Source organism: Aquarana catesbeiana, linkage group LG08 (assembly GCF_042186555.1).
Source record: "Aquarana catesbeiana isolate 2022-GZ linkage group LG08, ASM4218655v1, whole genome shotgun sequence".
Classification (NCBI taxonomy): domain Eukaryota; kingdom Metazoa; phylum Chordata; class Amphibia; order Anura; family Ranidae; genus Aquarana; species Aquarana catesbeiana.
This window is the reverse complement of record NC_133331.1, coordinates 164,614,820-164,639,664: the sequence shown is the minus strand read 5'-3', so window position 1 is coordinate 164,639,664 and position 24,845 is coordinate 164,614,820. Positions and strand designations below refer to the sequence as shown.

Genomic DNA, 24,845 nt, shown 5'->3' with positions numbered 1-24,845 from the left:
CTTTCTGTCACACCGTATTTGTGCAGCTGTCTTACTAGCGCACTTTTTTTGGAAAAAATACACTTTTTTGAATTAAAAAATAAGACAGCAGTAAAGTTAGCCCAATTTTTTTTTTTAGATTGTGAAAGATAATATTACACTGAGTAAATTGATACCCAACATGTCACGCTTCAAAATTGCGCCTGCTCGTGGAATGGCGACAAACTTTTACGCTTAAGAATCTCCATAGGCGACGTTTAAAAAAATTCTACAGGTTGAATGTTTTAAGTTACAGAGGAGGTCTACAGCTAGAATTATTGCTCTTGCTCTACCACGGCGATACCTCACATGTGTGGTTTGAACACCATTTTCATATGCGGGCGCTACACATGCATGCGTTTGTGAGCTTGGCGGGATGGGGCACGTTTAAAAAAAAATGTTTTCTTATTTATTTTATCTTAATTTTTTATTTTTACACTGTTTTAAAAAAAAATAAAAATTGTGTCACTTTTATTCCTATTGCAAGGAATATAAACATCCCTTGTAATAGAAAAAAAAGCATGACAGGACCTCTTAAATATGAGATCTGGGGTCAAAAAGACCTGAGATCTCATATTTTCACTAAAATGCAATAAAAAAAAAATTGTCATTTAAAAAAATGATTAAAAAAAAATTGACGTCGCTTCCGCCCTGCAATGTCATGGAGACGGGTGGGGGCCATCTTCCCCTCACTCATCTCCATGTCTAGCTAGGAGAAGGACCAGATCGCCTCCGCAGCTGCCGATGGCTCCGGTAAGCGGCGGAGGGCACCAGAGAGTGGCGGGAGGGGGGGCCCCTCTCCCGCCACCGATGAAAGTGCTAACTGCTGCCATAACAACGATATCCATTCTTAAAGTAAGGACCTATATCGGCGTTCGGCAGTCGGCAAGTGGTTAAGAGAAGATTTGCAGTTTGGATCTCAGTGGAAGGACTTTTGCTGGAGGGCACTGTCCTGAGCTCTGTTCTTGAGAAGGATCTTTTGTCTACCTCACTAAAGAGCATCATGTGGAAGCTTGGTGGCAGTCACCTCCTGGGGCATTGTGAGTAAGACCTATTATGGGACTTCATGTGTGTCTGCAGCTTGAAGTTTGTTTCTTGTTGATTTCTTATATCGTTCTGAAGTATCCTGAATTCTTAAATCCCCCCCCCTGTTCAAGTTCTTCAACAATGTGTTCACAAAAAAGACATCCCCTGGACTAACCCTGTATTGTCGGTGTGCATGGAACTGTCTCTGTTGCAGGCAGCCTCTGTACTAGCATGGTATACTTGTTTAAGTATTTATTATCAAGCTGCATGCTCTGGTTTTCTCCACACAGTACATAAAGGTTATTCAGATATTTACACTTACAAGTGCAGCCCCCTGTTCCTAAAATATGGGGCTAGAATGTAAATTTAGTTTTTGGCTGAGCTGTAACCAGCTCAGATTGATTGTACATAGTTTATTGATTCTGTTCTAATCTTGACTGTGTTGTGCATTTCCCACTATTGCCAGTAGGTGTCACTGGTACAACAGGACAGTGTGAGAAAAACAACTAGGTTGAGCTGTAATACATATTCTTTTCCAGAAGCAGCCCAGTAGGAGGTTCCTGGCCGCTGTGCTTTCTGGGAGGGGGTATTTATTTTACAGATGCCATGTGCTTTAGTCAGTCTTACCTCATGGCCATCCCGGCCTGGAGGCTACGTCGCTGCAAGCTGTGCAAGTAGGCCCAGAAGTCTGTCTGGGGCCTACTACTACTTCTGAGGTGGTGCTTAGGCTGTTGGAAGAAGCCGAGCCAAGCTGAGGAGATCCAGGGAAGGAACCTTGCTGGAGAGAGCCAGGATGAAGGCTGGTCTCTCAGAAGGGCCTGGTGACTTACTTGGAGGACGCACCTACATCTAACCTACCCTTACAGTACTGCCGGGTCGGCTTAAAGGTTCTGGTACTGTGAAGAAGCTGTTCTACATCTAAACTATCCTTACAGTACTGCCGGGTCAGCTTAAAGGTTCTGGTACTGGAAGCTGTTCTACTATCTAATCAAGGTAACTAACTCCTGGCTGCTAAGTTTGTGATAGAGACTTATCCAGGCATCTACTAGCCGCTGAGTCTGTGAGAGAGGCTTATTCAGGCACTTACTGGTTGCTAGGTCTGTGGCAGAGATCTACCCAGCTATACAAGATTTACTAAGAGAAAGCTGTGTTTTTGTCCTTTATTCTGAAGAGTCTGTAAGTGATCTGCTACAAAAAGGTATCTGCAACTTCCCCATAACCTCTTTACTACTACTTCTTTAAAGTTCTTCATTAAAGCATTGAAAACTACCTAAAGTGACTGGCGCCTATATTGTTCTAACTTCCCATTATAGCCATGGACTCAGCCCTGGGGTGAATGTAAGTCCGCTCCCTGTATCTGGAAGTACCCTTTTTGCTCCCAGTATACCCAGGGGGGTGCTACACAACTTATCAGCATGAAAGCTACACTCCAGGATAAAAAATATTGTTTAAATACAAGAGGCATGTATATACTTACCTAAATCTTGATGTGCTTTGTGTGATTATTTCACATCTGTGCTATAATTCTGCGTAAAAAATATGCCTTTGTGAAGGAGCTTCCTGTAATAAAGACCAGTCACTGCTGTTCTCTCTCCTTGTTCAGGGTGATTGGTCTTGTATCCACCCCTTTCTGTAGTTTTCTTCAGACAATTTGTAGTGGGGGGAGGGGCTGCTGGGTCTCTTCCACAGCTCCGCTCTTTGTACAGGTTATGTACAGCACCGTGGAGATGTCACTGCTACTTTTACAAGGTAATACTGTACCTGGGTTTGCAAAGGGATTTGGTGCACACAAATATAAATTTTATACTTTGAATCACTTTAAATGAAAGTTTTTGTGCCCGGAGTTCACATTTAAGATAAATAAAAAGATTTTTACCGTTTAACACGGATGTGGAGACTGCCACCTGATGAGTCTATTATCTGCATTGCCTCTGCATGTGATAGTCCTGCACAGGATTTTCCATTGATGGAGACCAGTTCATCGTTTTCTTTTAGTCCTCCTCGGCATGCCTTGCTGCGCTTACGTACCTACAAAATAAAAACAGGAAAATATAATTCCTGATGTCATGTGAAAAGTCAGGGGCTACATTGACAATTAAACCTCTTTGCTACTGAGAAATTGAACTCTCGTGTGTTGGCAGACATCTTTAGCAGCAAATTGTTTTTTAAAGTGTAATTCTAGGTTATACCTAACTAATCTTAAAAATACTCCCTCCCCCTCCTAACATCTACGCTGACTAACCTGTGTAGAACGATTTATATACTTATCTATCTTCAGGCCGCTTTGGTTTGGCCATGTTATCCTGCTCCCCTTTGTCAGTCAGGGGAGCCAGAGGAGGGAGCACAGACACTGGATGGGCCATAGGAGCCTATACGTGACCTCACTGCTCCCAAGCATAAAGTAATCAGCTGTTGTTAAAGCGGAGTTCCACCCAAAAATGGAACTTCCACTTTAAGGGAAGGTGACCCCCTGACATGCCACATTTGGCATGTCATTTTTTTGGGGGGGGGAGCGGATACCCTCTTTTTAGAGGGTTCCAGCTCCCACTTCCTCCCAGCGCACCGCGGTACCAGAAGGGAGATCACCTCTCCCCCTCCCTCTCGGCAATCATCTGGGACACGTCACAGGTCCCAGACGATTGCCCGGCCAGTCACGGCGTGCCACGTGACTCGTGCATGCGCAGTGCGTGCCCACAGTGACAATGTTGGCGCCACAGACAGGAGGGGGAGAGGAGCAGGGCTTCGTTCTCCCACATCGCTGGACCCTGGGACAGGTAAATGTCCGATTATTAAAAGTCAGCAGCTACAGTATTTGTAGCTGTTGACTTTTAATTTTTTTTTCTTAAGCGGAACTCCACTTTAAGTGTTCTCTCCTCTCCCCCTGACTGACACAGGGGAGATCACATGACAGGACTGGAGTGGCCTGAAAATAGGTAAGTATATACATATTTCTTACACAGATTAGTCAGCGTAGGTGTTGGGGGGGGGGGGGGATTTATTTATTTATTTTTTCTGATTAATCTAAATTTATTGAAATTTTTCATACAAAAATGATACAATAGATAGTATTCATACGCCAAAGATAATTTTTAAAAAAGCATACTGCAATATAAAAATGTACATAATAGCTACAGTAACATATAACATATAAGTGTAGCGCTGGTAGATTTTTTATCTACCGCTGATAGGTAAATCTAGTGGGTTTCTTATTATAGGAAGTTAGATTTGCCTCTGTTCCAGCTTGGCTGAGTTGCATGTGGTTCCACACTGTGCCAGTGGGTGTCGTTGTCGCCATGGGCCAGTGTTGGAAAAGCAACGTGTTGAAGCGTATGAGTGCTCCTCTGTCCCGGGGACAACTCGGTGGAGGTGGTCCTCCGAGTTGCATTATGGGAGAGGGTATTTATGGGACAGACGCCATATTTTGGGGTTCGTTTTCAGCCACCTGCTGGCCCTCCTGGCTGAAAAGGTATGTGTTAAGAGTACCACCTCGTGGTCCTCCGTTCCGGAGGCCCACGTCGCTGCGGCATGTGGGTGGGCCCAGAAGCCTGACTGGGGCCTACCACAGCAGCAGAGGAACGGTCCTGAGCTGTCTATCCTGAGTGAAGAAGCTGGACAACCGAGAAGATCCCAGGGGAGGACCCGTCATGGAAGGATCATGCAGAGTGCTGGTCTGGAGAGGGGCCTGGTGACTCGGTTGGAGGACGTATCCTGAAGTAGTCTTACTGCATAGTACTGCCGGGTTGGCTTAAAGCTTCAAGTACTGTGTCTGACATTCATCGCAAACCAATACATCCTGTGGCAGAGGATCATACGGGTTTCATCCCAAACAAGTCTGTGGCAGAGACTTTTGTTCGTGCTACGAAGTGGCTGTTAGGCAAGTGAGAGATGTCTATCCAGGCGGGTAAAGATTAGATCCTACAAAAGAAAGGGAGACTATTCAACTACAAGTGTTCAATTCTAAAAAATGTTCTGAAGAATACTATTGAAAGGTATTTGAGCTTCCCTGTAGCTGTCCTTCTGCCTCTTTCCTGCTACTTCCTTTATTTGTTCATTAAAGCATTGGAAAAATATACTCGAGTGTTCAGTGCTTGCATCGCCCAGAGGTAAACTCAACGGAACCCTAGACCCGGTGCCGGTGAAACAGAGGTGTCGAGAGTGAAGGTAACAGCCCGCTTTAAACCAGCAGCTCCACCGAGAGTTATTGCTACATAAGCATCCCACAAAGACCCCTACCCACATGTGTCATGAACTCATACAAATGTTATTGGGTATAGTATTCCAGTGCAAGAACCTGTCTCTAAGGGTCCTTTCACACTGGGGCGGTTTGCAGGTGCTACTGCGCCTGCAAACCGACCCAAAACAGCCGCTGCTTTAATTACAGTGTGAAAGCCCCAAGGGCTTTCACACTGGAGAGATGCGCTGGCAGGACGGTAAAAAAAGTCCTGCCAGCAGCATCTTTGGAGCGGTGAAGGAGCGAAGTGTATACCGCTCCTTTACCGCTCCTGCCCATTGAAATCATTGGGACGGCGCGGCTATACCGCCGGCAAAGCGCCTCTGCGGTGGTTTTAACCCTTTCTCGGCCGCTAGCAGGGGGGTAAAACCGTCCCCGCTAGCGGCCGCATACCGACGGTAAAGCGCCGCTTACAATAGCGGCGATTTACCGCCGACAACGCCCCCGCCCCCAGTGTGAAAGGGCTCTAATAAGAAATAAAGTGCTACACCGACCCATTCAAATTGTTGGGCCCCTAAAAGGGATAGCCATGTTAAATCCTCTCAGTACCAACAAGATTGTAGTCCATGGTTTACTAATCCCAAGCATTTTTAAGATTAGTTAGGTGTAGCCTAGAATTCCACTTTAAGCTATTAGTATTAGATTAGTAAAATCCATAACTTGTCAAACTTGCAGTACATCATAGTAGTCAATCTAATCTTAGTTTTGGGATGTATAATCAGTGAAAACTTTGCTTTTGTCTGACTGAATAAGCTCATATAAATTTAGTTTTATCCTACAATGCATTTTGTAATACACATATCATAGCGAATAAGAGTGTGGCTCCATCCAATTTCCTTCTACTTTATACAGAACGGAGGGCAAGTTAGATCTTTTATCAGGTTTTTATTTCTGTCCGTGTTGTCACTGGATAGATTTTCCCTCACTTCCTGCCCTGCTGGCAATGTTGTCACAGGAAGGAAGTGAAGGAATACACAGGCAGGAATGATAACTTGATAGAGGTTTTATCCCTTATTAAAAAAAAAAAAAAAGGTGAGTTATTTTTAGTTGAAAGCCTATGAGATTTGAAAATTACAGTTACATGACTGAAAATAAAGTTCAGTTGGTTTAAAGCGGAATTAAACCCACTGTTTCCTAAAACAGTTACATTCAAGACATGCCTTGAATGATAACTGTTACAGATACTTTTGTGCTTATATTAGCTCCCAACTGAACTGTTAATCCATCAAATGGATGGTGTCATAGCTGATCACATATGCAGCACCATGGCAACTGTAGACCCAACAGAGGCTAAGTGACAGCTTACTTGGCTGTAAAGGATAGGAGGGTTTAGTTGGGCCAAATATCATTTACCATGATTCAGTTATTATACATATACAGTATGGCTTAAAGTTATTGTAAATGCTCAATTTTTTAAAATTAAAATAACAAACATGTTATACTTACCTGCTGTATGCAATGGTTTTGCACAGAGCAGCCCCAATCCTCCTCTTCTGGGGTCCCGCACCGGCGCTCCTGCCTCAAGGGCCAGTTAAAGGCAAGCAACGGGCTGTATCTGGCCCCAGGGCCACAGTTTGGAGATCACTGGTAAATGTGTTTTGCTCTTATAAGTAGGTATTTAGTTATATCTTATAGGAATTTATATAGTGCCGTAAATGTATGCAGTGCTATACATACCAGGGATCGAGCTGGTGTATAGCTGAAGTCCTACCCCACCACTGGTCAAAATTTGGGGCTTCTGTCACCTATAGTTCCAGAGATATGGGGCTTCTTGCGCAGCCTGGCAGAAGCTACATGCAGAGCGGCCAGTTTAAATACAAGCTGGCACACTCTGTTTGCAGCAGACTGAGAGGTTGAGCTCACAGTGCCTCTCACTTCTTGTCAGAAGCACTGAGCTCAAAGAGGAAGTAAAGGCAGGAAAAAAAAAAAACACACCCTGTAAGGCAAAGGCATAATGAGCTAGTATGCATAGCAATTTCATATCGCAGCTCCGGTGCTGTGACTGGCCGGAGCCGCGATGACGTCACTCCTGCGCATGCGCGAGGGAGCCGCCACTAACAGCATGATCACGTTAGCAGCGGCATGCTCAGTGCGCCTGCGCGCCGCTGTCTACGGTGATATGCGCCGTAGACATCGCTGCCAGTCTTTTACAAATATCCGTGTAGGTTTAGGAGATATTTGTTGCACCTACAGGTAAGCCTTAATCTAGGCTTACCTGTAGGTAAAAGTGGTCCCAGAGGGTTTACAACCACTTTAATGGACAGCTTGGAGCCTTGGACCAATGGTAAAGTCAATCCTGTATCCTCTAGGGCAGCACTTTGCAGGGGGGCAGCACAGAAAGAGTCCCCTGTTAGTGTAGCACCAGTCTTATGGGGTGGACTGGGCTAAAAGGCAAATTAGTCTAGTGCCCCCATAAAGCGGTCGCACTGCTTCCGGTATGCGGGCGGCCGTAATTCCGCAACTGTGTGTGTGTGTGTGTGGGGGGGTGCGGGGGAGTGCCGCTGCTTCTAATTTTGACTGTACTATCATCCTGTTCCACAAACCTTCCTCACTGTGCTAAACGGGAAGTGAGAGGAAATCTATGCAAATTAAGGGAATCCATTGCCTCCCCAGGCCCTCAGAACTAGTGTCCCCACTCGAAAATTTCAGGGCAGGTCTTACACAGCAAGGGGGTGGCCTTGACAGGAAGGGGTGTGTCATATTTAAATTAGGGTGTACATGGTTTTAGTCAGGCCTAGGGCAGCACAAAACCTAAATACACTACTGGGTAAAGTACCACTGGAACAAGCTATCCAATAAAAATGTATGCTTCTCACTGCAGTGCCATAGAAGGGGAAATGTGTCTAAAAGACACATGCTCCCTTCCAGCCCACCCTTCTTAACTATAAGGAAGAAGCATGGGTTTATGGGTATAAGATTTACTCATAACCCCATTTTTTTCTCACACAGTTAATAGGGAGAATGAGAATCTGCTGCTGCTGCTGAAAAGGTACTGTTTTAATCAAGATAAATCATATATTATTATGCTATATGTTATAACATAATAATTTATTATTTATCTATTTACTGGGAAATTACTGGTTTGAAGTTATAACTTCAAACTTCAGTAATTTGTCTGATGAGCCATCTGCTTGAATACAGTTTTTGAAAATATAGTAAATTACCTTATAAACGATATATATATATATGTATGTATGTATGTATGTGTGTGTGTGTGTATATATATATATATATATATATATATATATATATATATTAGCAGACACCCTAGGGAATAAAATGGTGGTCATTGCAACTTTTTATGTTACACGGTATTTGTGCGTCAATTTTTCAAACACCTTTTTTTTGGAAAAATTTCATAAATTTTCATAAATATAAAAAAAAAAAAAAAAAACCCCACTAAAGTTAGCATGATTTTTTGTGATACTTTGAAAGATGATGTTACACTCAGTAAATAGATACCCAACATGTCACACTTTAAAATTGCGCCAAAGTTCAGTGCTTAAAAATCTCCATAGGCGTCGCTTAAAAATTTTTTACATGTTTACAGTTACAGAGGAGGTCTAGTGCTAGAATTATTGCTCTCGCTCTGACGTTCGTGGCGTATGTAACCTGTGTGTATCTGGCTCTGATACTAGCCAGTGCCTCACCAGCCACTGACCTCATGGCACATCCCTGATACATACTGTGAATTCACATCAGTCCCTAACCTCATAGAGCTTACAATCTAAAATATCTGTAAACCCAATCATTAAAATTGTAATCAGGGGCGTTTTCAATGAACACCACAGTTTTAAAACACCTAATGAAGGCATGGCTCACTGTTCCTAACATCAGGAAACCCACTCTGAGAAATTACATGCATCCACCGCTGCAGTGCATATAGATAGGAAGTGGGTGCAGGAGATCAACAGCATAGACGAGTCAGTTAATAAAAAAGTGAAAATTATTTCTTTTAATTATTATTTTTTTTAATGGCAGCATTAAAAAACATGTAGAAAGGTCCCGGGGCCCCAGAGGCCTAATGAGGACCTCAAGGGTTAGGGAGAGCTGACATCCTTCCTTGTAGAGTGGGTTAACAGGCATGGCGGGTGTGATGCAAGAAGAAATAATGGGTGCCAGTCACTTTTTGAATGCGAACAAGAGATTTATTGTCTCTTAACAGAACTGTGGGAGAGGGGGTTAGGGCCAGGACACCCTTGAGTAGATGAAATGGTAATTGGCAGACTCTGAGACTTCTATAGGTAGACAGCTATACAGTGGAAGGCCTCCAGCCGGATAACACTTCTGTATAGGTAGGACCTCTGTCTCCTATGGCAACTAATCTTGCAACAGTCACTAACGGTAGTTGTACATAACTTCTTCACTCGCTGTGCTGTTGTACATAACTTCTTCACTCGCTGTGCTCCCAGTCTCTCACTAGAATTCCAGATTCCAGTGGTCACTGGATCCCCTGAGCTCTTCCACAGCTATCCCGCTGTATACTCCTCAAGGGTCACCCCCGCTATTCTGCTGGGTCCTTGGCTTGGCACTTGCTGATGCTTTCCCACTTCTTCACTGTCCCCCGCTGGTGAGAAGACTGCTCAGGTACTTGCTTCAGCTTACTCCCAGTAGTCTCCGGTAACAAGGTGGATGGTCCCTTAGTGGCGACAGCTAACCACAACTGGTTCCCCATCCAGCTGAACCTTCGCAACCCGGTTGGATTCCAATCCCGCAGTCCCAACCCTCCTGCTCCTGGATAGGCCTCAGGCAGCCTAGCAGCCAGGTATCCCCGGGATAGGCCTCAGGCTGTACCTCTGACTCATTTGTGTGTTTGGGGTTGGGGAAGGGGGGGGTCTGCAGATGAAGGTACCTCATGTACGTATGTATGTGTGCAGAAATTTGTCTGTCAGAGACTGGATATGTTTACTATGATGCATTAGTGTAAATAGGGTGGTTTGTTGGAGGCAGCATTTAGCAACAAAAAAAAATAGGGAAATCTGAACAATTAATTTCCAGCTATATCTCCAACTCCCGAATAAAAGTAATCTAGGTAAAAAAGAATAAAGAATTAGAGGAAAGGATTAAGAGCCTGAAAGCAAACTTCAGGAGAGAGAGCTTCCCCTTCACCCTCCAAACCACCTTCACCACAGGGAGACAGCAGAGGCTAAATTCTCCTGTGCCAATGAGGAGGATGTTAGGACCTCTGCATGTTTCGTTTTGTGATCACTTTTAGTACAGTTGTCAACAAGGCTTCCTATACACTATACAACAAAGAATAAGCAGGCTTCCACACATTTCAGGTAGGACATCACAGCAACCGTTTGTATGTAGTATGACGTGTTTTGATTGTTGCTTCTGCCTTTCTGTTCCATTGACAATCACTACCATCATTTTAACTCTTCCACTCTCAATACAAAATTAAAAAAAAACAGTTTTTGGATTCAGACTTTAAAGGCCAAGTCACCAACAGGCTTGAAATGTAAGTGGATTGAACCCTCAAGTTTATTGTATTGGATCTGAAACGCCTCTACATCTAAGTTCTCCAAGCATTCATAAATTCACATCATGGTTCATGAGAATGAGTAATTTGACATCTTAATGATATGAAATTTACCGAAAAGGAGGGTCATAGATGTAAGAGATGTTTCAACAGAAGTATCAGTTTTGGGTCGACTTGGCCTATAATGCATAGGGCTATGTTTTATAGCCAAGGGCTAGAAATATGTAAACCCCCTGCAATGATATCTCTGAGATTGTTTGCGCCTAACAAATGCAATGGAGCAAATGTGTTTTATGGCCCAATACCCAGAATACATAGGAATTCCTTTTGTAAAGTAAAAAGATTGACTGGTAAGCAAGGGAACAGATGATGACAGTCATATACCGCTCAGCTATGTAGAGAGCTGTGAATAGAACTCATTCTGGGCACACAGTGGAGGTTAAAAATAATCCACCAGCTCTCCAGCTGTCTGGACATTCCTGAAAAGAGATTTAAAAAGATTCTGGGGATCAGACTAAATTACATGACAGGTTTTCAGTTTGGGAAACAGAAACCTTTATCATTGTGAAGTGGACACCAACTGCATACATGACAATAACAGGAAAGAAACACTCCACAAAACCCAGACATTGCATTTGAAAAAATGTGCATTAAAACCAACAGTGGTTGCTTTATATATATATATATATATATATATATATATATATATATATATATATATATATATATATATATATATATATATATCGTTCCTGCAGTTTATTCATTTAAGGACTACAAGGTACACCACGGCTGTTGAATTTCATCACAATTGGGTGCTTAGTCATAGAAATTAGGTCGTTTGTTAGCTCTTCAGATGGTGATCCACTTTGATTTCCTGCAAACTGTTTGTAAGCCAAGACCACATTCCACTAATGTCAAAGGTTTAGACTTTTATTTTATAGGTCCTCCTGCTGTAATAACGTACACACTGCTGCCACCTTTGGGTCAAATGGTGAAATAAAAAGCAGCTTATCTGTCATGATTTGAAGATGCCTTAACATTCTGTAACCTACAAATGACATTTAGAAAACCGCCTTTAATGGTTTAAAGCAAACATTTCCAAGGGGATAATGTAACATGGGGTAGCCCGAATACAGGCACCTAGAGAAGCCTGACCATACCCTGTTTAATGTTCCAGAGTGTACTAGGAGCCCTTAAAACACTACATTTACCATAATGTATATAATTTTGAGCTGTGTCTCTCCATATAAAGCTGCACACACTGAGCTTTTTTTTTTTTTTTTCAAACAGTGGGCTAAACAAAAAAAAAATTAACAGGTTCCTGCATCCACACAAGCGAGGTGAATGCAAGAAATGCATTGTGACAACATGCCTCCTCCACTGTCAGAATACACTGATCAGTGCTGCAGCTGGCTGCAAGCCACTGATCAATGAAGGTTTCCCAGCAGGTTTTAAAAAAAGTGCCATGGGGGTCCCCCTCAAAATCCATACCAGACCCCTCAGGTCTGGTATGGATTTTAAGGGGAACCCTGCGCCACAATTGAAAAAAAAATGGCGTGTGGTCCCCCCAAAAATCCATACCAGACCCTTATCCGAGCAGGCATTTTTTTTTTTTATTTTGGCGCGGGGTTCCCCTTAATATCCATACCAGACATGAAGGGCCTGGTATGGAATTTAGGGAGACCCCCACGCATTTTTTTTTTAAATTTTGGTTTTGGGGTTCCCCTGTGGGTGAATCCCATGCCGTTTTTATCAATGAACTTTAATGTGTATTGCCGGACCGAAAATTCATTATAGCCGGCGCTAGCGATAGTAGTTTTACAGTAGTTAGTAGTGATAGTAGCGATAGTAGTTTTACATGACTTTTTTTCCTTTAGAAATGTAATTTTGCTGTCAGACTGTTCTAAACACGGGAAACATGCGCCCCTTTACAGGCATACTATAGACAACCCCCAGGTATGAAATTTAAAGGAATATTACACTTTTATTGTTTCACTTTAAGCATTATTAAAATCACTGCTCCTGAAAAAACGGCTGTTTTTAAAACTTCTTTTTGCATTGATACATGTCCCCTGGGGCAGGACCCAGGTCCCCAAACACTTTTTATGACAATACCATGCATATAAGCCTTTAAAATGAGCAATTTTGATTATTCATGTTCGTGTCTCATAGACTTTAACAGTGTTCGCATGTTCAAACAAATTTTTTGCCTGTTCGCATGTTCTGGATGCAAACCGAACCGGGGGGGTGTTCAGCCTCATCACTACTGCAGAATATTAGAAAATAGATTGTAGAGCAACCCCACAGAGGTCGCTAGTGATGATGGATCCTCTGTTCTGCCACAATTCTTTAAAGCGCTTAGTCCCTATTGACACGCTGGGTTATAAATTGTAGGCTGCTCACATATACAGTGTAATCTAAAGTGGTTCTAAAGGTTTTTTTACCTTAACCCTTTCATGCCTAAGCCTATTTCTGACATTTGTTGCTTACAAGTTAAAATCCGTATTTTTTGCTAGAAAATTACTTAGAACCCCCAGACATTATATATATGTTTTTAGCAGAGACCCTAGAGAATAAAATGGCGATCCTTGCAATATTTTATGTCACACTGTATTTGCGCAGCAGTCTTTCAAACGCAATTTTTTGGGAAAAAAAGACACTTTCATGAAGTAAAAAAAACTAAACAGTAAAGTTAGCCCAATTTTTTAGTATAATGTGAAAGATGATGTTACGCCGAAGTAAATAGATACCTAACATGTCATGCTTTGAAATTGCGCACACTCGTGGAATGCCGACAAATTATGGTACCTAAGATCTCCATAGCCGATGATTTAAAACAATTTAACGGTTACCAGGTTAGATTTGCAGAGGAGTTTTTTTGCTAGAATTATTGCTGCTCTCACTCTGATGATCGTGGCGATACCTCACATGTATGATTTGAACACCGCTTACATTTGCGGGCAAGACTTACGTATGCGTTTTTTTTGCTGCGCGAGCACGCAGGGACTGGGGCGCGTTAAAAAAAAAATGTGGTATTTATTTATTTTTTTACATTGTCCCTTTAAAAAAATAAAAATTCTGTTCACTTTTATTGCTGTCACAAGGAATGTAAATATCCATTGTTACAGTAATAGGTGGTGACAGGTACTCTTTATGGAGGGATCGGGGGTCTAAAAGACCTCATATCCCTCCTTTGCACTAAAAAGTATTCAGAACGCCAAAATCTGCGATTCTGAATACTGTTATTTTTTTTAAAAAATCCGCGGCATTGGCAGCCGAGTAAACCGGAAGTGATGCCGTTTCCAGGATTTTACATCGGAGACCCGATCAAAGCCGAATCTGACTTTGTTTGGGTCTCAGCCTAGGCGGCGGACGCACCGGCTGGTGTCTCGGGTCTCCTGGTGGGATGGGAGGCCCAGGAAGAGCAACAGAAGATGGGGGGTGGGGGGACGTCCCCTCCCGCTCCTTAGGATAACAGCCAAGTGGCTTTTAGCTGCATCGGTTGTTATCACTAAAAAGCCAACAGCCCATTCTAATAAATGACACTGGGGTGATGCCTGCAGCAGGCATCACCCCAGTTTAACCGCTTCCAGCCATGAATGCAAATTTGCGTACGGTCGACGCTAAGGGGTTAATGCATTCTTTGCATTAAGGTAAAAAATGAAGGACAGGAGGGACACGAGTGCCTGATGTGGATGAATCTGGGCTGGCAGCTTGTCTGGAGACTGGAGCATGCAGCGGTGTGCAGAGCTGGAACAGAAGACAGCCAGGCAGGCACCCGAGGGTTAACAGAAGCCAGGGTCATAGACAGAAGCAGAGCCAGGGTCTTCAGCAGGCGGGCAGCAGGGTACCAAATCTTAAACGGAGTCAGAGTCAGGAATGGAGTCGGGTCAGAGGTGAGCAGCAAAACAGGATACACAGCCAAGGTCAAAGAACAAGCCAGGTCAGCAACTAGAAGAGCACACAGGATCAGATCAGAATACAGGACACAGGTGAAGATCAGTCAGCAAAGAATAGGAGACTGAACTCCCTTTAAATAGGCCTTCTGGTGCCAAGAGGAATTGTGCCTGCGCGTGTCTGCATGTGCATCTGTGGGTGTACACCTTTCTAACAAAAGGGTACTCCTGGAGGTGACTGCAAAGTACCTGCAGCTTAACTGTCATTGTTGGCTGACTTTCATTGGGGCCCTTCTGTAAGGTGGTGCATGTGTAGCTGTCCCTTTAAGAGTGTGCTAACAGATGGCTAATGGGCTGCTAAACAAGGAGCTGTCTCTAATGGCAGTAACTTGGCAATTCTGCTCACCACTCTTGCCACCCGGTCTTATATGCATGGCGGATTGTTGTCCCAGAAGTCTCTGTCCTCACAATCAGGTCTTCACAGGGCTCAGTCCCAGCGTTCAGACTCTCAACATCTCTCTCAGGGTCATCTCTCTGAAGGTGGGCACAGACAGATGAGAGCAGCAGGTCTGTGTACCACAGTCCGCATCATCACAGTCTCTCTGTGGCTCAGTCCTCAGCCTCTCTGGGCACAGCGCACAGCTCTGGCCTGCACAGGATCTCTCCCAGCAGGTCCGCACAGTCTGCCCCGATCTCTGGTAATTTGCCCAGGAAAACACTGTGCTCAAAACACTGTATTCTCCTCCTTCTTGTGACAAGAAATCATGGGAGTTGTAGTCCACAGCTCATTTACCCTCATTCACTTGTACTATGCTGTGTTCCTTGAGGACTACCTGTCCCAGTGTCCTCCTCTCTGGCTGAGAGCTCCTCTCAGCCGGAAACATGTGGGGGAAGAGGGAGGAGGGGACAGGCAAGAAAGCACAAACAGCTACTACTATCCATGCAGCCACCCGACTGAAGGGTTTGTGGGGAACAGCAGCAAAGAAGTACACACAGAGCTGGCGGGCACCTGGCTACAAGATTATGAAAGCTGAACAAACATGGGCTATTTACTATGAATTGAAACAGTCGGGTCTTAAAGTAGTTAAACCTGAACTCCAGGGAAATTAAACTAAAAATACTCCCACACTGCAAAAGTTTTACCCTAGGATACCAGTTAAATATGACTTACTATATCCCTCACTCCTGCAGGCTCCTACCTCCATGCAACTGGTCACCTGCAGCCTCTTCTCTTCAATGTTCTGGCTGGCGGTCACACCTATGATGTCATCATGAACAATGCAGGTCAATGCAGGACCACCAGTCCTGCAATGTGAGTGAGGATGCAGAGAGCCCACCCATAAGAAGAATGGTGGAGGGAAGAAATAAGCACTGACTGCCATGGAGGCAAGAGAAATGGTAAGTAAAAGTCCTTTTTACTGGTATCCTAAGCTAAAATTAGCATTTAACCACCTTATAAACTGTTCAGTGTCCAGCCTCTCAGTCAATCCCTCCACTGGTTTCCTCTTGCCTAACGAATAAAATATAAAATACTGAAAACAACATACAGAGCCATCTACAACTCCGCTCCAAGTGACATCACCAACCTAATTTCAAAATGTTATCCAAACCATTCTCTTCACTCCTCTCAAAAACTCCTGCTCCCTAGCCCCATTGTCACCTCCTCCCATCCTCGTCTCCCAGACTTTTCTTTTAGAGCCTCTCCCTGCCTCTAGAACTCCCTACCCCAATCTCACTGGCTATCTATTACTCTGTCTACCTTTAGGCAGTCCATAAAAATTCATCTCTACAGGGAGGCCTGTACTTTTACTTTCTTCATCAGCTCTAAGATCAAGTGTAGTATCTGTTCTTAGTGTCCAGTAGGGGTGCTACGCCATCATTCTGGCCTTTTGGCAGGAATGGCTGACTGTATAGTATCCTTGCTGGGATGATGGGGGGATCTGAAGGCTAGTACTGGCTTCAGCAGAAACCGGGATGCCCACAAGGTGAGGGGCATAGGAGTAATTTCCCCAGGAAGACTTGAGGGACCCAGTGCCTCCAAATTTAAATGGGTCTATCTTATTTGGCCATGGGCTGGGAAAGCAGAGAATCCAGGGAGCTGTGCCCCCTGGGAGTTGGTCGCCCCAGGGGTGATCTTTGTACCATTTGGGCGTGGGAACCCCACTGTGAGAATGAGCACACGTCACTGCACTAATGCTTTTTCTGCACTAAGTCGGTTGATTTTTACCAGGCCTCATGGGTACTATTTATTTAATGTATTTCTCTCCTCATATTTTGTTAATATGCACTTTTGTCTGTGTTTCTTTTCTCGCTAAGATGGAGGGTGTGGGTCCTCTGGCCTACCCTGAGGTCTAGGGAGAGGATGTGTGTCCATTACGTTACTCCACCCCCCCACCCCCACCCGAACCGGGGGGATTTCTCTTCGGGAGAGCCCCCTCACCTAGTACTCGTTGTTCTGCTTTGGCTGACTAAGAGGAGTGGGGTCCGCCAGGCCTTTCGGATAGGTAGACCAAGTTGAGTCTTGCCCCTGGGTTAAGTCCTATTCTTTCGAGGGGTGGACAAGAGACGCACCCCCTTAAGGGCACTTTTGTGAGTGTGTCGTTCATATGTACTTTTTTGTTCAGTTAGGTGTTTTGTTTTTGCAATCAGCTCTTCCCTCACATTTATTACCTTTTGCACCACTTATCCTCCCATTTAGATTGTAAGCTCTTAGGAGCAGGGTCATCTGAAACCTCTTGTATTAAATATTATTGTAGCTGTACTGTCTCCCTTTATTTCATAAAGCTCTGTGCAAGCTGTTGGTGCTATATAAATCCTTTGTAGCACACCCCCATAGGGACTGCTGATGAACTTGGGCCCCCCCCACTTCTGCACAACCAGGCACACCAAATTTTCACAAGCACCCCAGAGCCAGAGAACAGACCGTGACTTTGTTTTGTTATTTATTGAGGATTATGGGAGGTTTTGGGATGCCCACTTGACTTCAGAAAATCTTTCAACACAACATCAGGGACATTTTCCTTTACACAGTCTATATAGAGTCTCTTTCACTTTCCTTCTGTACACACTTACTTGCTCCAGGTGAATCGCTGTTAATTGCTCTGACAGGCTCATAATCATATTTTAGCAATATCCCTTTACAGGCAGGAACTCACAGCCCCTTGTTGTGTAGCAAAAATTTAGTGAGACAGCTTGTAACTTCTCCTCTGTGGCCACTGATCCCAGCACAACCTCTTCAGGCACTCCCAACCCAACTGCCCCTTTCACTAGTCCTCAAGGCTAACTCTCACACCAGTCCTCCCGACTGACTCTTCACCAGCCCACCCAGCTGACTCTCAGGAGATCTCTCAGGGAAGGATGAAGACCTAAAGCGTAACTCCACTTTTGTTGAGAAAAAAAAACATTCCCCTCTGGGTGATCTATGTACATTACAAGGATTTTAACAAACTTTGTTGCAGATTCCTACCTTTTGTTATTTTGAAGAAATCACTGTGTGTTACTCTGTGCCCCTGTGCCGAATGAGTCTAATGAGAGTGGTTTCATAATTATCAATCAGCTGTGCACCTGGCAGGGCATGAGGAAAGCTGCTGAGCCTGCAGCCCTTTAGCCACTATCTCACCAAAAATGACATTTTTGTTGCAGGGGCATGCCGGAAATCTGACTCGTATCTTAGTGCAGACTTTTGGGATAATTGGTGAGCCAATCACACAAGTAGAAAATTATGTTGTTTCGGGGGGGGGGGGGGGTGTTCTGAACACCTCCAGGTAGCCATATTGCATTGCATTTACAGAAAATTACAGAGCTGCAGATTGAAAAGGAAAGGTAATTTTTAATAACATTCGATTACAACATGACTTGTGTCACAATTGTATATGCTAGGGATGCACCAGTACCAAAAGTACTGATACTTTTTTTTTTTTTAGTACTCGTCGATACCAATTATCGATACCTACCGCAACTGTTTTGCTTACACTTCAGTTGTCAGCAATGGTGCAAAGCATTGAAATGTTATTTACAAATGACACTATTTTCTTTTTTTTCATTAGGCACTTTTTTTTTAAATGTGAAACTTGTAAATATATGTAAACGGTGTAAAAGTATGAATGAACAAAGCAAAAAAAAAACCAAAACCTTTGAATATGAATGGTTTATAAAATAGAAGTGAACAAAAAAAATGTAAAATCAGCAGGAAAATAATAATTAAATGGAGATGGAGAATAAGGAGTTAATTAATTAAAGATTAGTAAGGGGTTAAAACAGAGGAACATTTAATTAAAAAAAAAAACAGGTTGCACTGACTTCATCTGCAGAGGGAAGTTCATCCCTTTGATCTGTAGATGAAGAAACAGATACAAAAAGAAACAATGTTTCTTTTTATCTCTCTGTTTCAGCAACTGAGCAATGTTGTTGGTAAAACATTGCCCGACTGCTGTTTTTTTTTTTTTTTTTTTTTTTATAGCTCCAATTGCTGGGACTTCGTTTACACTTCAGCTGTCAACAGGGGAACCCCACTGACAGCTCAATGAGTCATTGGTTGTTAAGGAAGAGGTGGCCCCGCTGACAGCTGAAAGAAACAAGCCTGAAAGTATTGGTTTCGGGTATTGGAGAATTTGCACGAGTACCGATACTCGTGCAAATACTTAGTATCGGCACCGATACCAGTATCGGTATCTGTGCAACCCTAGTATATGCTATATTATTTCTTCTTTATTTGCTATTTTTTTTTCCCCACAAAAATGTAGTTACCCCTTGAGAACACTATTGTCTTCAGGAAGACTGACTACATGGGGCAGTCTCCCCCTTTGTTAGTCCCCAACAGTGTTGCTACTCACTCTGTCCTCTCTCTTGCTCCAGTGCCTCCAGAAAAGACTCCTCCTATGTGTTTAAGCAGGATCCTTCCAGCACCCGAGCCACGGCCCAAGGCAGGACCCCCCCAAACTAGAGGGCACCCTTGAGGGCCACCGACAGCCTCCTCAACACTGTATCTCCATCTTCCATCTGACTGCTCTGCTGGCATGGCCCATGTCTTTTTATGGAGCGGTCTTAGTCCCCTGCCAGCCTACCTCTGAAGATTGGCTGAGGCTCCATAGATATTCAAGACAGCTCCTCCTAACCTCCACCCACTAATTCTAGAAGATTCTCCAACATTCTAGACCAGGGCAAGGCACTAGATAGCTGCCAGGATGAATCACCCAGCCCTGAACCTTAGTAAACCCTGACCCAGATTCCATAGCTCAGGCTTAGCCCTGAGCTAAACTATGTTTTTTCCAACTCTACTTCTAGCACAGACTAGAGGGTGCTATACCTGTATAACAATAATAATTTAACCCTTGCAATGCAGAGGGAGACCAATGCAAGGGATTTTTTTTTCAGATTCCTAGAATTCAGCTTTAAAGCAACATAATTAAATTAAAACTGCAGCTGTACAAAATGACTGTGTTTGACAGACTTAGAAAGTTTCAGTGCCAGGATGTATCTGGAATTGCCAACATGTGAATACAATATCAATAATATCCTGTATGTTGTGTAGCACCCTCCTCTAATTAGGCTGCTAGATAAATTTAGTTTTTGTAGTGTATGGAGCAGTGGTTGATTGTGTTTGTCTGTTCACGGTTTCCTGAGCTGAGAGTTTGATTACTCCCCCCTGCCTCTGCAAGAAGTTTCCAGAGTATAGGGCCAGCAGATTTAAAGTGTTGCTAAACCCAGTAATATGAAAAAAGTTAATCTGCCCCACCACAGTGCCCACAGCATATAAATCTTCTTTTTACATTAAAATATTGCCACAATATACCTTTTTGGCTGTTTTGTATACCACGGTCAGTGATAACAAACAGTTTCTCCAGTATTCAGAGTTCAGGAAGGAGGAGATTTCCATTTCAGCCTGTATACACACCCATATGTGTGATGCCAATATCATGTGACCTGGCTACCTCTGAGAACAAGTAATTATTCTCTCCAGCATAAGAGACACAACTGAGCATGTGCAGGTTGGCTAATCTACCTGTGTTAGCCGGCTTTCCTCAGGTTGACAGTGCAGGAGGGAAGGTTCTGTGCATACAGGATAAAACAGCCTTTTTTACACAATGCAGAGGATTAACTCCTTAAGTTCCACAGTGAGTATAACGAGCATGCTATGCTGCATATACAGACTGATTTTACTGTTGTGGGTTTAGTAACACTTTAAATGATCAGTTAAATATTTATTTTGCCCCAGCCAATCCCTGGAAGGAGGCATCCAGAATTTGGCTGGGGAGGTGATAGATGTGCAGGAGGCCTGATCAGAGTGTTCTTTTCCCTCAATGGAGGGTTCTAGTCTCCTCGGGGGCTGTTGCCCTTGGGAGATAGACAGAGAGACAAGCAGCTGCAGTCTAGGTCTCAGCAGCTGCTGAGCTAAGGGCCTGGGGAGGATTGCCTAAAGATTAAATTTGCTGGAGGGCACTGCAGTGGAGTCCCGGGTCTGGGGAAGGTGCGTGTTATTTCTCTCATTTAGGATCTACTTGTTTGGCACCAATTCACCAGTGTGCGCAATTTTAAAGTGTGACAAGTTAGGTATCTATTTACTCGGCATAACATCATCTTTCACATTATACAAAAAATCAGGCTAACGTTAGTGTTTTTTTTTTATTCATGAAACAGTTATTTTCCACAAAAACTAAAGCGTTTAAAACAATTGCTGCGCAAGCACCATGTGACATAAAGAGTTGCAATGACCACCATTTTATTCCATAGGGTGTCTGCTAAAACAATATAAATAATGTTTGGGGAGTTTTTGTGACGAACGCCGGTGTAAGATCCATGCCCTCCTCGCTAACTTGCTACGAAGGACTGGCCAACCTCACACCACGCTGTCACTTACGTAACAATGCCACTCTCAGCTGCGCCCAGCACAAAGATTTTCCAGTTTGCGGGACCACAATCTAGGTGCGAGCAGCCTGAGAGTGATTGTCACTGGGCTAATTACACAATTAGCCCTTTAACTGCCACCCCCCCCCCCCATTTAAAAGACCGAGCCGGTCTTAGCAATACCAATTATAATTTTAGAATAAGCGTCTGCCACACACACTGCCACCACAGACAGGTCTGCTCAGAGTCTTACTCTACAACAGTAGTGCCCTTCAAGAGGCAGGTTCGTTTATTGCTTGCATTAAGAGCTTTAGAGACAAGGTTAACACTTTTCAACATAAGGGTTTATTATGAAAAGGTCAAAGTTGATGCAAATAAAACATTTACAGAAAAAAAGATGTTTCAAAAGATAAAGACAATATACAGCCACAAAGCAATAAGGTAGAATTGGGAAGAAAGAATACTTGCAATTAATGTCCGAGGGTTGATCAGAGTTCGATCGATGAGCTAGGTAATCGGTCCTCGACTTAGCAGATGTTTCTTCTTGGATGGTAAAAGGAGAACTCACTATTGTCTTGGCATCTCCTCTTTTCTGTCAAATCAAAGGGGGTGTTGACAGCGACCAGTGACCAATCGTCTGGTCATCTTGTTTAGGGGTTGGTTGCTGGGAGGTGTCTACACTCATGACCACGTCCCAGGTAGATTTTGTGATACATATTCATATATCTGCATCTATAGTGTTTACAGACTGCAAATATCCATATTATTATTCAACGTGAGATTTCCTTCAAACCAAGTCTAAACATGCCATATCTATAATGTATAGCCTGCTTAGGAGGAATAAGTGGTACCAGGGGTTTCCCATATGACCTGCCATAGGGGTGTCTGGACTTGAAACGTTACATATTATCTGAGGAAACTAAATATGTCCATATTATGGCTGTACTATTACTAAGTTGGAAGTTATGAAACATGCTGAAATTTCATACTTATTCCACTGTTTTAAGCTGGATGTGTATTCAGACATTTACAACCGGGGCCTGTTAGGTCTCTGAATGGAGAGGGTGACAGTTTTACGACAGGCCTGAACACTCTGCCCTTTCAACAAGCTGTTTTTTTTACTGACCTAGCCTGGTTCTGTTTTCTCTGTTGAGATAACCTTTTCTTTTGAACTTAAAAAGCTTTGAATTCCTAAGACAAGGGAGGAGGGAGGAGGGAGTTCAGATTTCTCTGTAATGTTACATGGTTAGCCAAACTGTCATGGCTACTTCCACACAACATGGCAGCTAGCTACAGCTTTTCATGTTCAGTACGTGATATCGTCACACCTCCCCCTTAGGTGGTTGCATGGGAGGGAACTACAATTTCCCTCCTGACGCAACCGACTCCTGTGGGCTCAGCTTGTCGTGACAGCCCATCAGCATTGCCATGGGTGCTGCCTTTCTTATGCTGGATGGTGAAATCGTATTGCTGCAGAATTAGGCTACACCGAAACAGTTTGCCATTCTCCCCAGCCACATGATTTAGCCAGCTCAAGGGATTGTGATCCGTGATCACAGTGAAGTGCCGTCCATAAGGGTACGTTTGCAACTTCTGGAGAGCCCACACGATCGCAAGACACTCCTTTTCGATCGTGGCATATGCTACTTCCCTGGGAAGCAGCTTCCTGCTCAGGTAGAGGATGGGATGCTCCTCTCCGGCCTCATCCACCTGGCTCAGGACTGCACCCAATCCATAGGCAGAGGCATCCGTCTGCACAAGGAAACGGCGGGTAAGGTCTGGAGCCTGCAGCACAGGGGCGCTGGCCAGCGCCTCCTTCAAGGCCTGAAATGCCTGCTCACATTCTGGTGTCCAGGACACCACTTTGGGCAGTTTCTTTTTGGTTAGGTCAGCCAGAGGTTTGGCCAGCCTACTATTGGTACATACAAACTTCCTATAGTAGCCAGCGGTCCCCAAGAAAGACATAACCTGCTTTTTGGTTTGGGGGGTAGGCCAGGCCAGGATGGCCTCAACCTTCCCTGTCTCGGGTTTCAGGGTACCTCCTCCTACCTGGTGTCCCAAGCACTGCACATCAGTCATGCCAATCTGACACTTACTGGGTTTGACAGTCAGATTGGCCGCTGTCAGTTGGTCCAAGACCTGTGACAGGTGCACCAGGTGTTCTTCCCAGACAGGGCCAATCACTCCAGGGCTTCTTGAACCGACCATTTCACAAGGTTCCACCCTTCCTTGTAGGTCATCCATGACCCCCGGAGAAGTGGCTGGTGCGTTCTCAACCCCAACTAGCATTGCCTTACATGCAGACAAGCCACATGGGATGGTGAAGGCTGACTCGTCCTGAGCCTTCCGTGTTAGGGGGGTTGGTCCACGCCCCCTGCTCAGGTCAATGATGGTAAGACAGCGGGCACCTACCAGCTGCTCTGACCCCTCATGGTTCCTGGGCATGGGGAAGGCCACAACAACAGGGCTGGCGTTCAGCCCTTCAAGGGCTCCTGGAAGCCTGGTCGTCTGATCCCTTTTGGGGGCCAGGACTACCAGTGGTGCCCAGGCTGTCCGAGCTCCCTGAACGACCCCTAACTGTATAATTTCCTCAGTCTCCTTTGCCCCGCCTGTCTGCGCCTCCTGCAAGGCAAGGTGGGCTGCAAGGGTGAGGGGAGGATACACCCGGCCGCCCACCTTGTGGTTGCCATGGGGTGCCCTCCCAGGGTTTCCCATGACCCAGACACGGCATGCTGTAAGCACTGCCAGCATCATGGGTCCCTGGAGGGGAAGGAAAGGTGAGTGGGACTGAAGGCCTAAGCCCACTCCCTGAGTGTCAGCTATCACTTCTAGCAGGGCACCTAACTCTTTCCGTTCAGGTATACGGTCTCTGCTAATGACAGGCGCTGTGCTGGGACATCGTGTTAACATCAAGCTAGGCCACAAACCATTGTGTTTCACTCCAGCCCTGGCCTTCCTGATTTCACCTGGACTTTCACAGACCATATCAGGTGACACCTTCAATACATTCCCCTTAGGCTGACTGAACACAGTGATCAACTGTTTAACCCTTTCAGTCTCCAGGCCTCCTGCCTGTAGACCAGTACAGCCTCTCTGCCCACTGTCCCTATCATGCTTTTGTTTATTTTTCTCAGCAGGGGAGCTAACAGCTGGCCTGCTGAACACTGCAAAGCCTTTGTCTCTCAGCAGTACTGGCTGAGACGTGGGACTACAAGTACCAACCAGCCGTCCTGTGACACACAAGGACAACTGCTGGGGTGTAGTCAAGGCAGAATACTCTGGGTCAGAGTCAGGAATGGGGCCACCTGGGCCACTCCTGGGCCCTGCCACCAGAGACTCTATCTTC

At 44.5% G+C, this 24,845-nt stretch overlaps 1 protein-coding gene across 1 annotated transcript in view; it reads right to left on the bottom strand.

Annotated features, from left to right (window-relative positions):
- Positions 1-24,845, bottom strand: part of SYNPO2L (synaptopodin 2 like) — a 192,867-nt gene that overhangs the window by 114,679 nt on the left and 53,343 nt on the right. Inside the window, exon 2 of the mRNA XM_073596682.1 lies at positions 2,921-3,072. Coding sequence (XP_073452783.1) covers positions 2,921-3,072 — 152 coding nt within the window. The remainder of the gene's footprint in view (positions 1-2,920; positions 3,073-24,845) is intronic.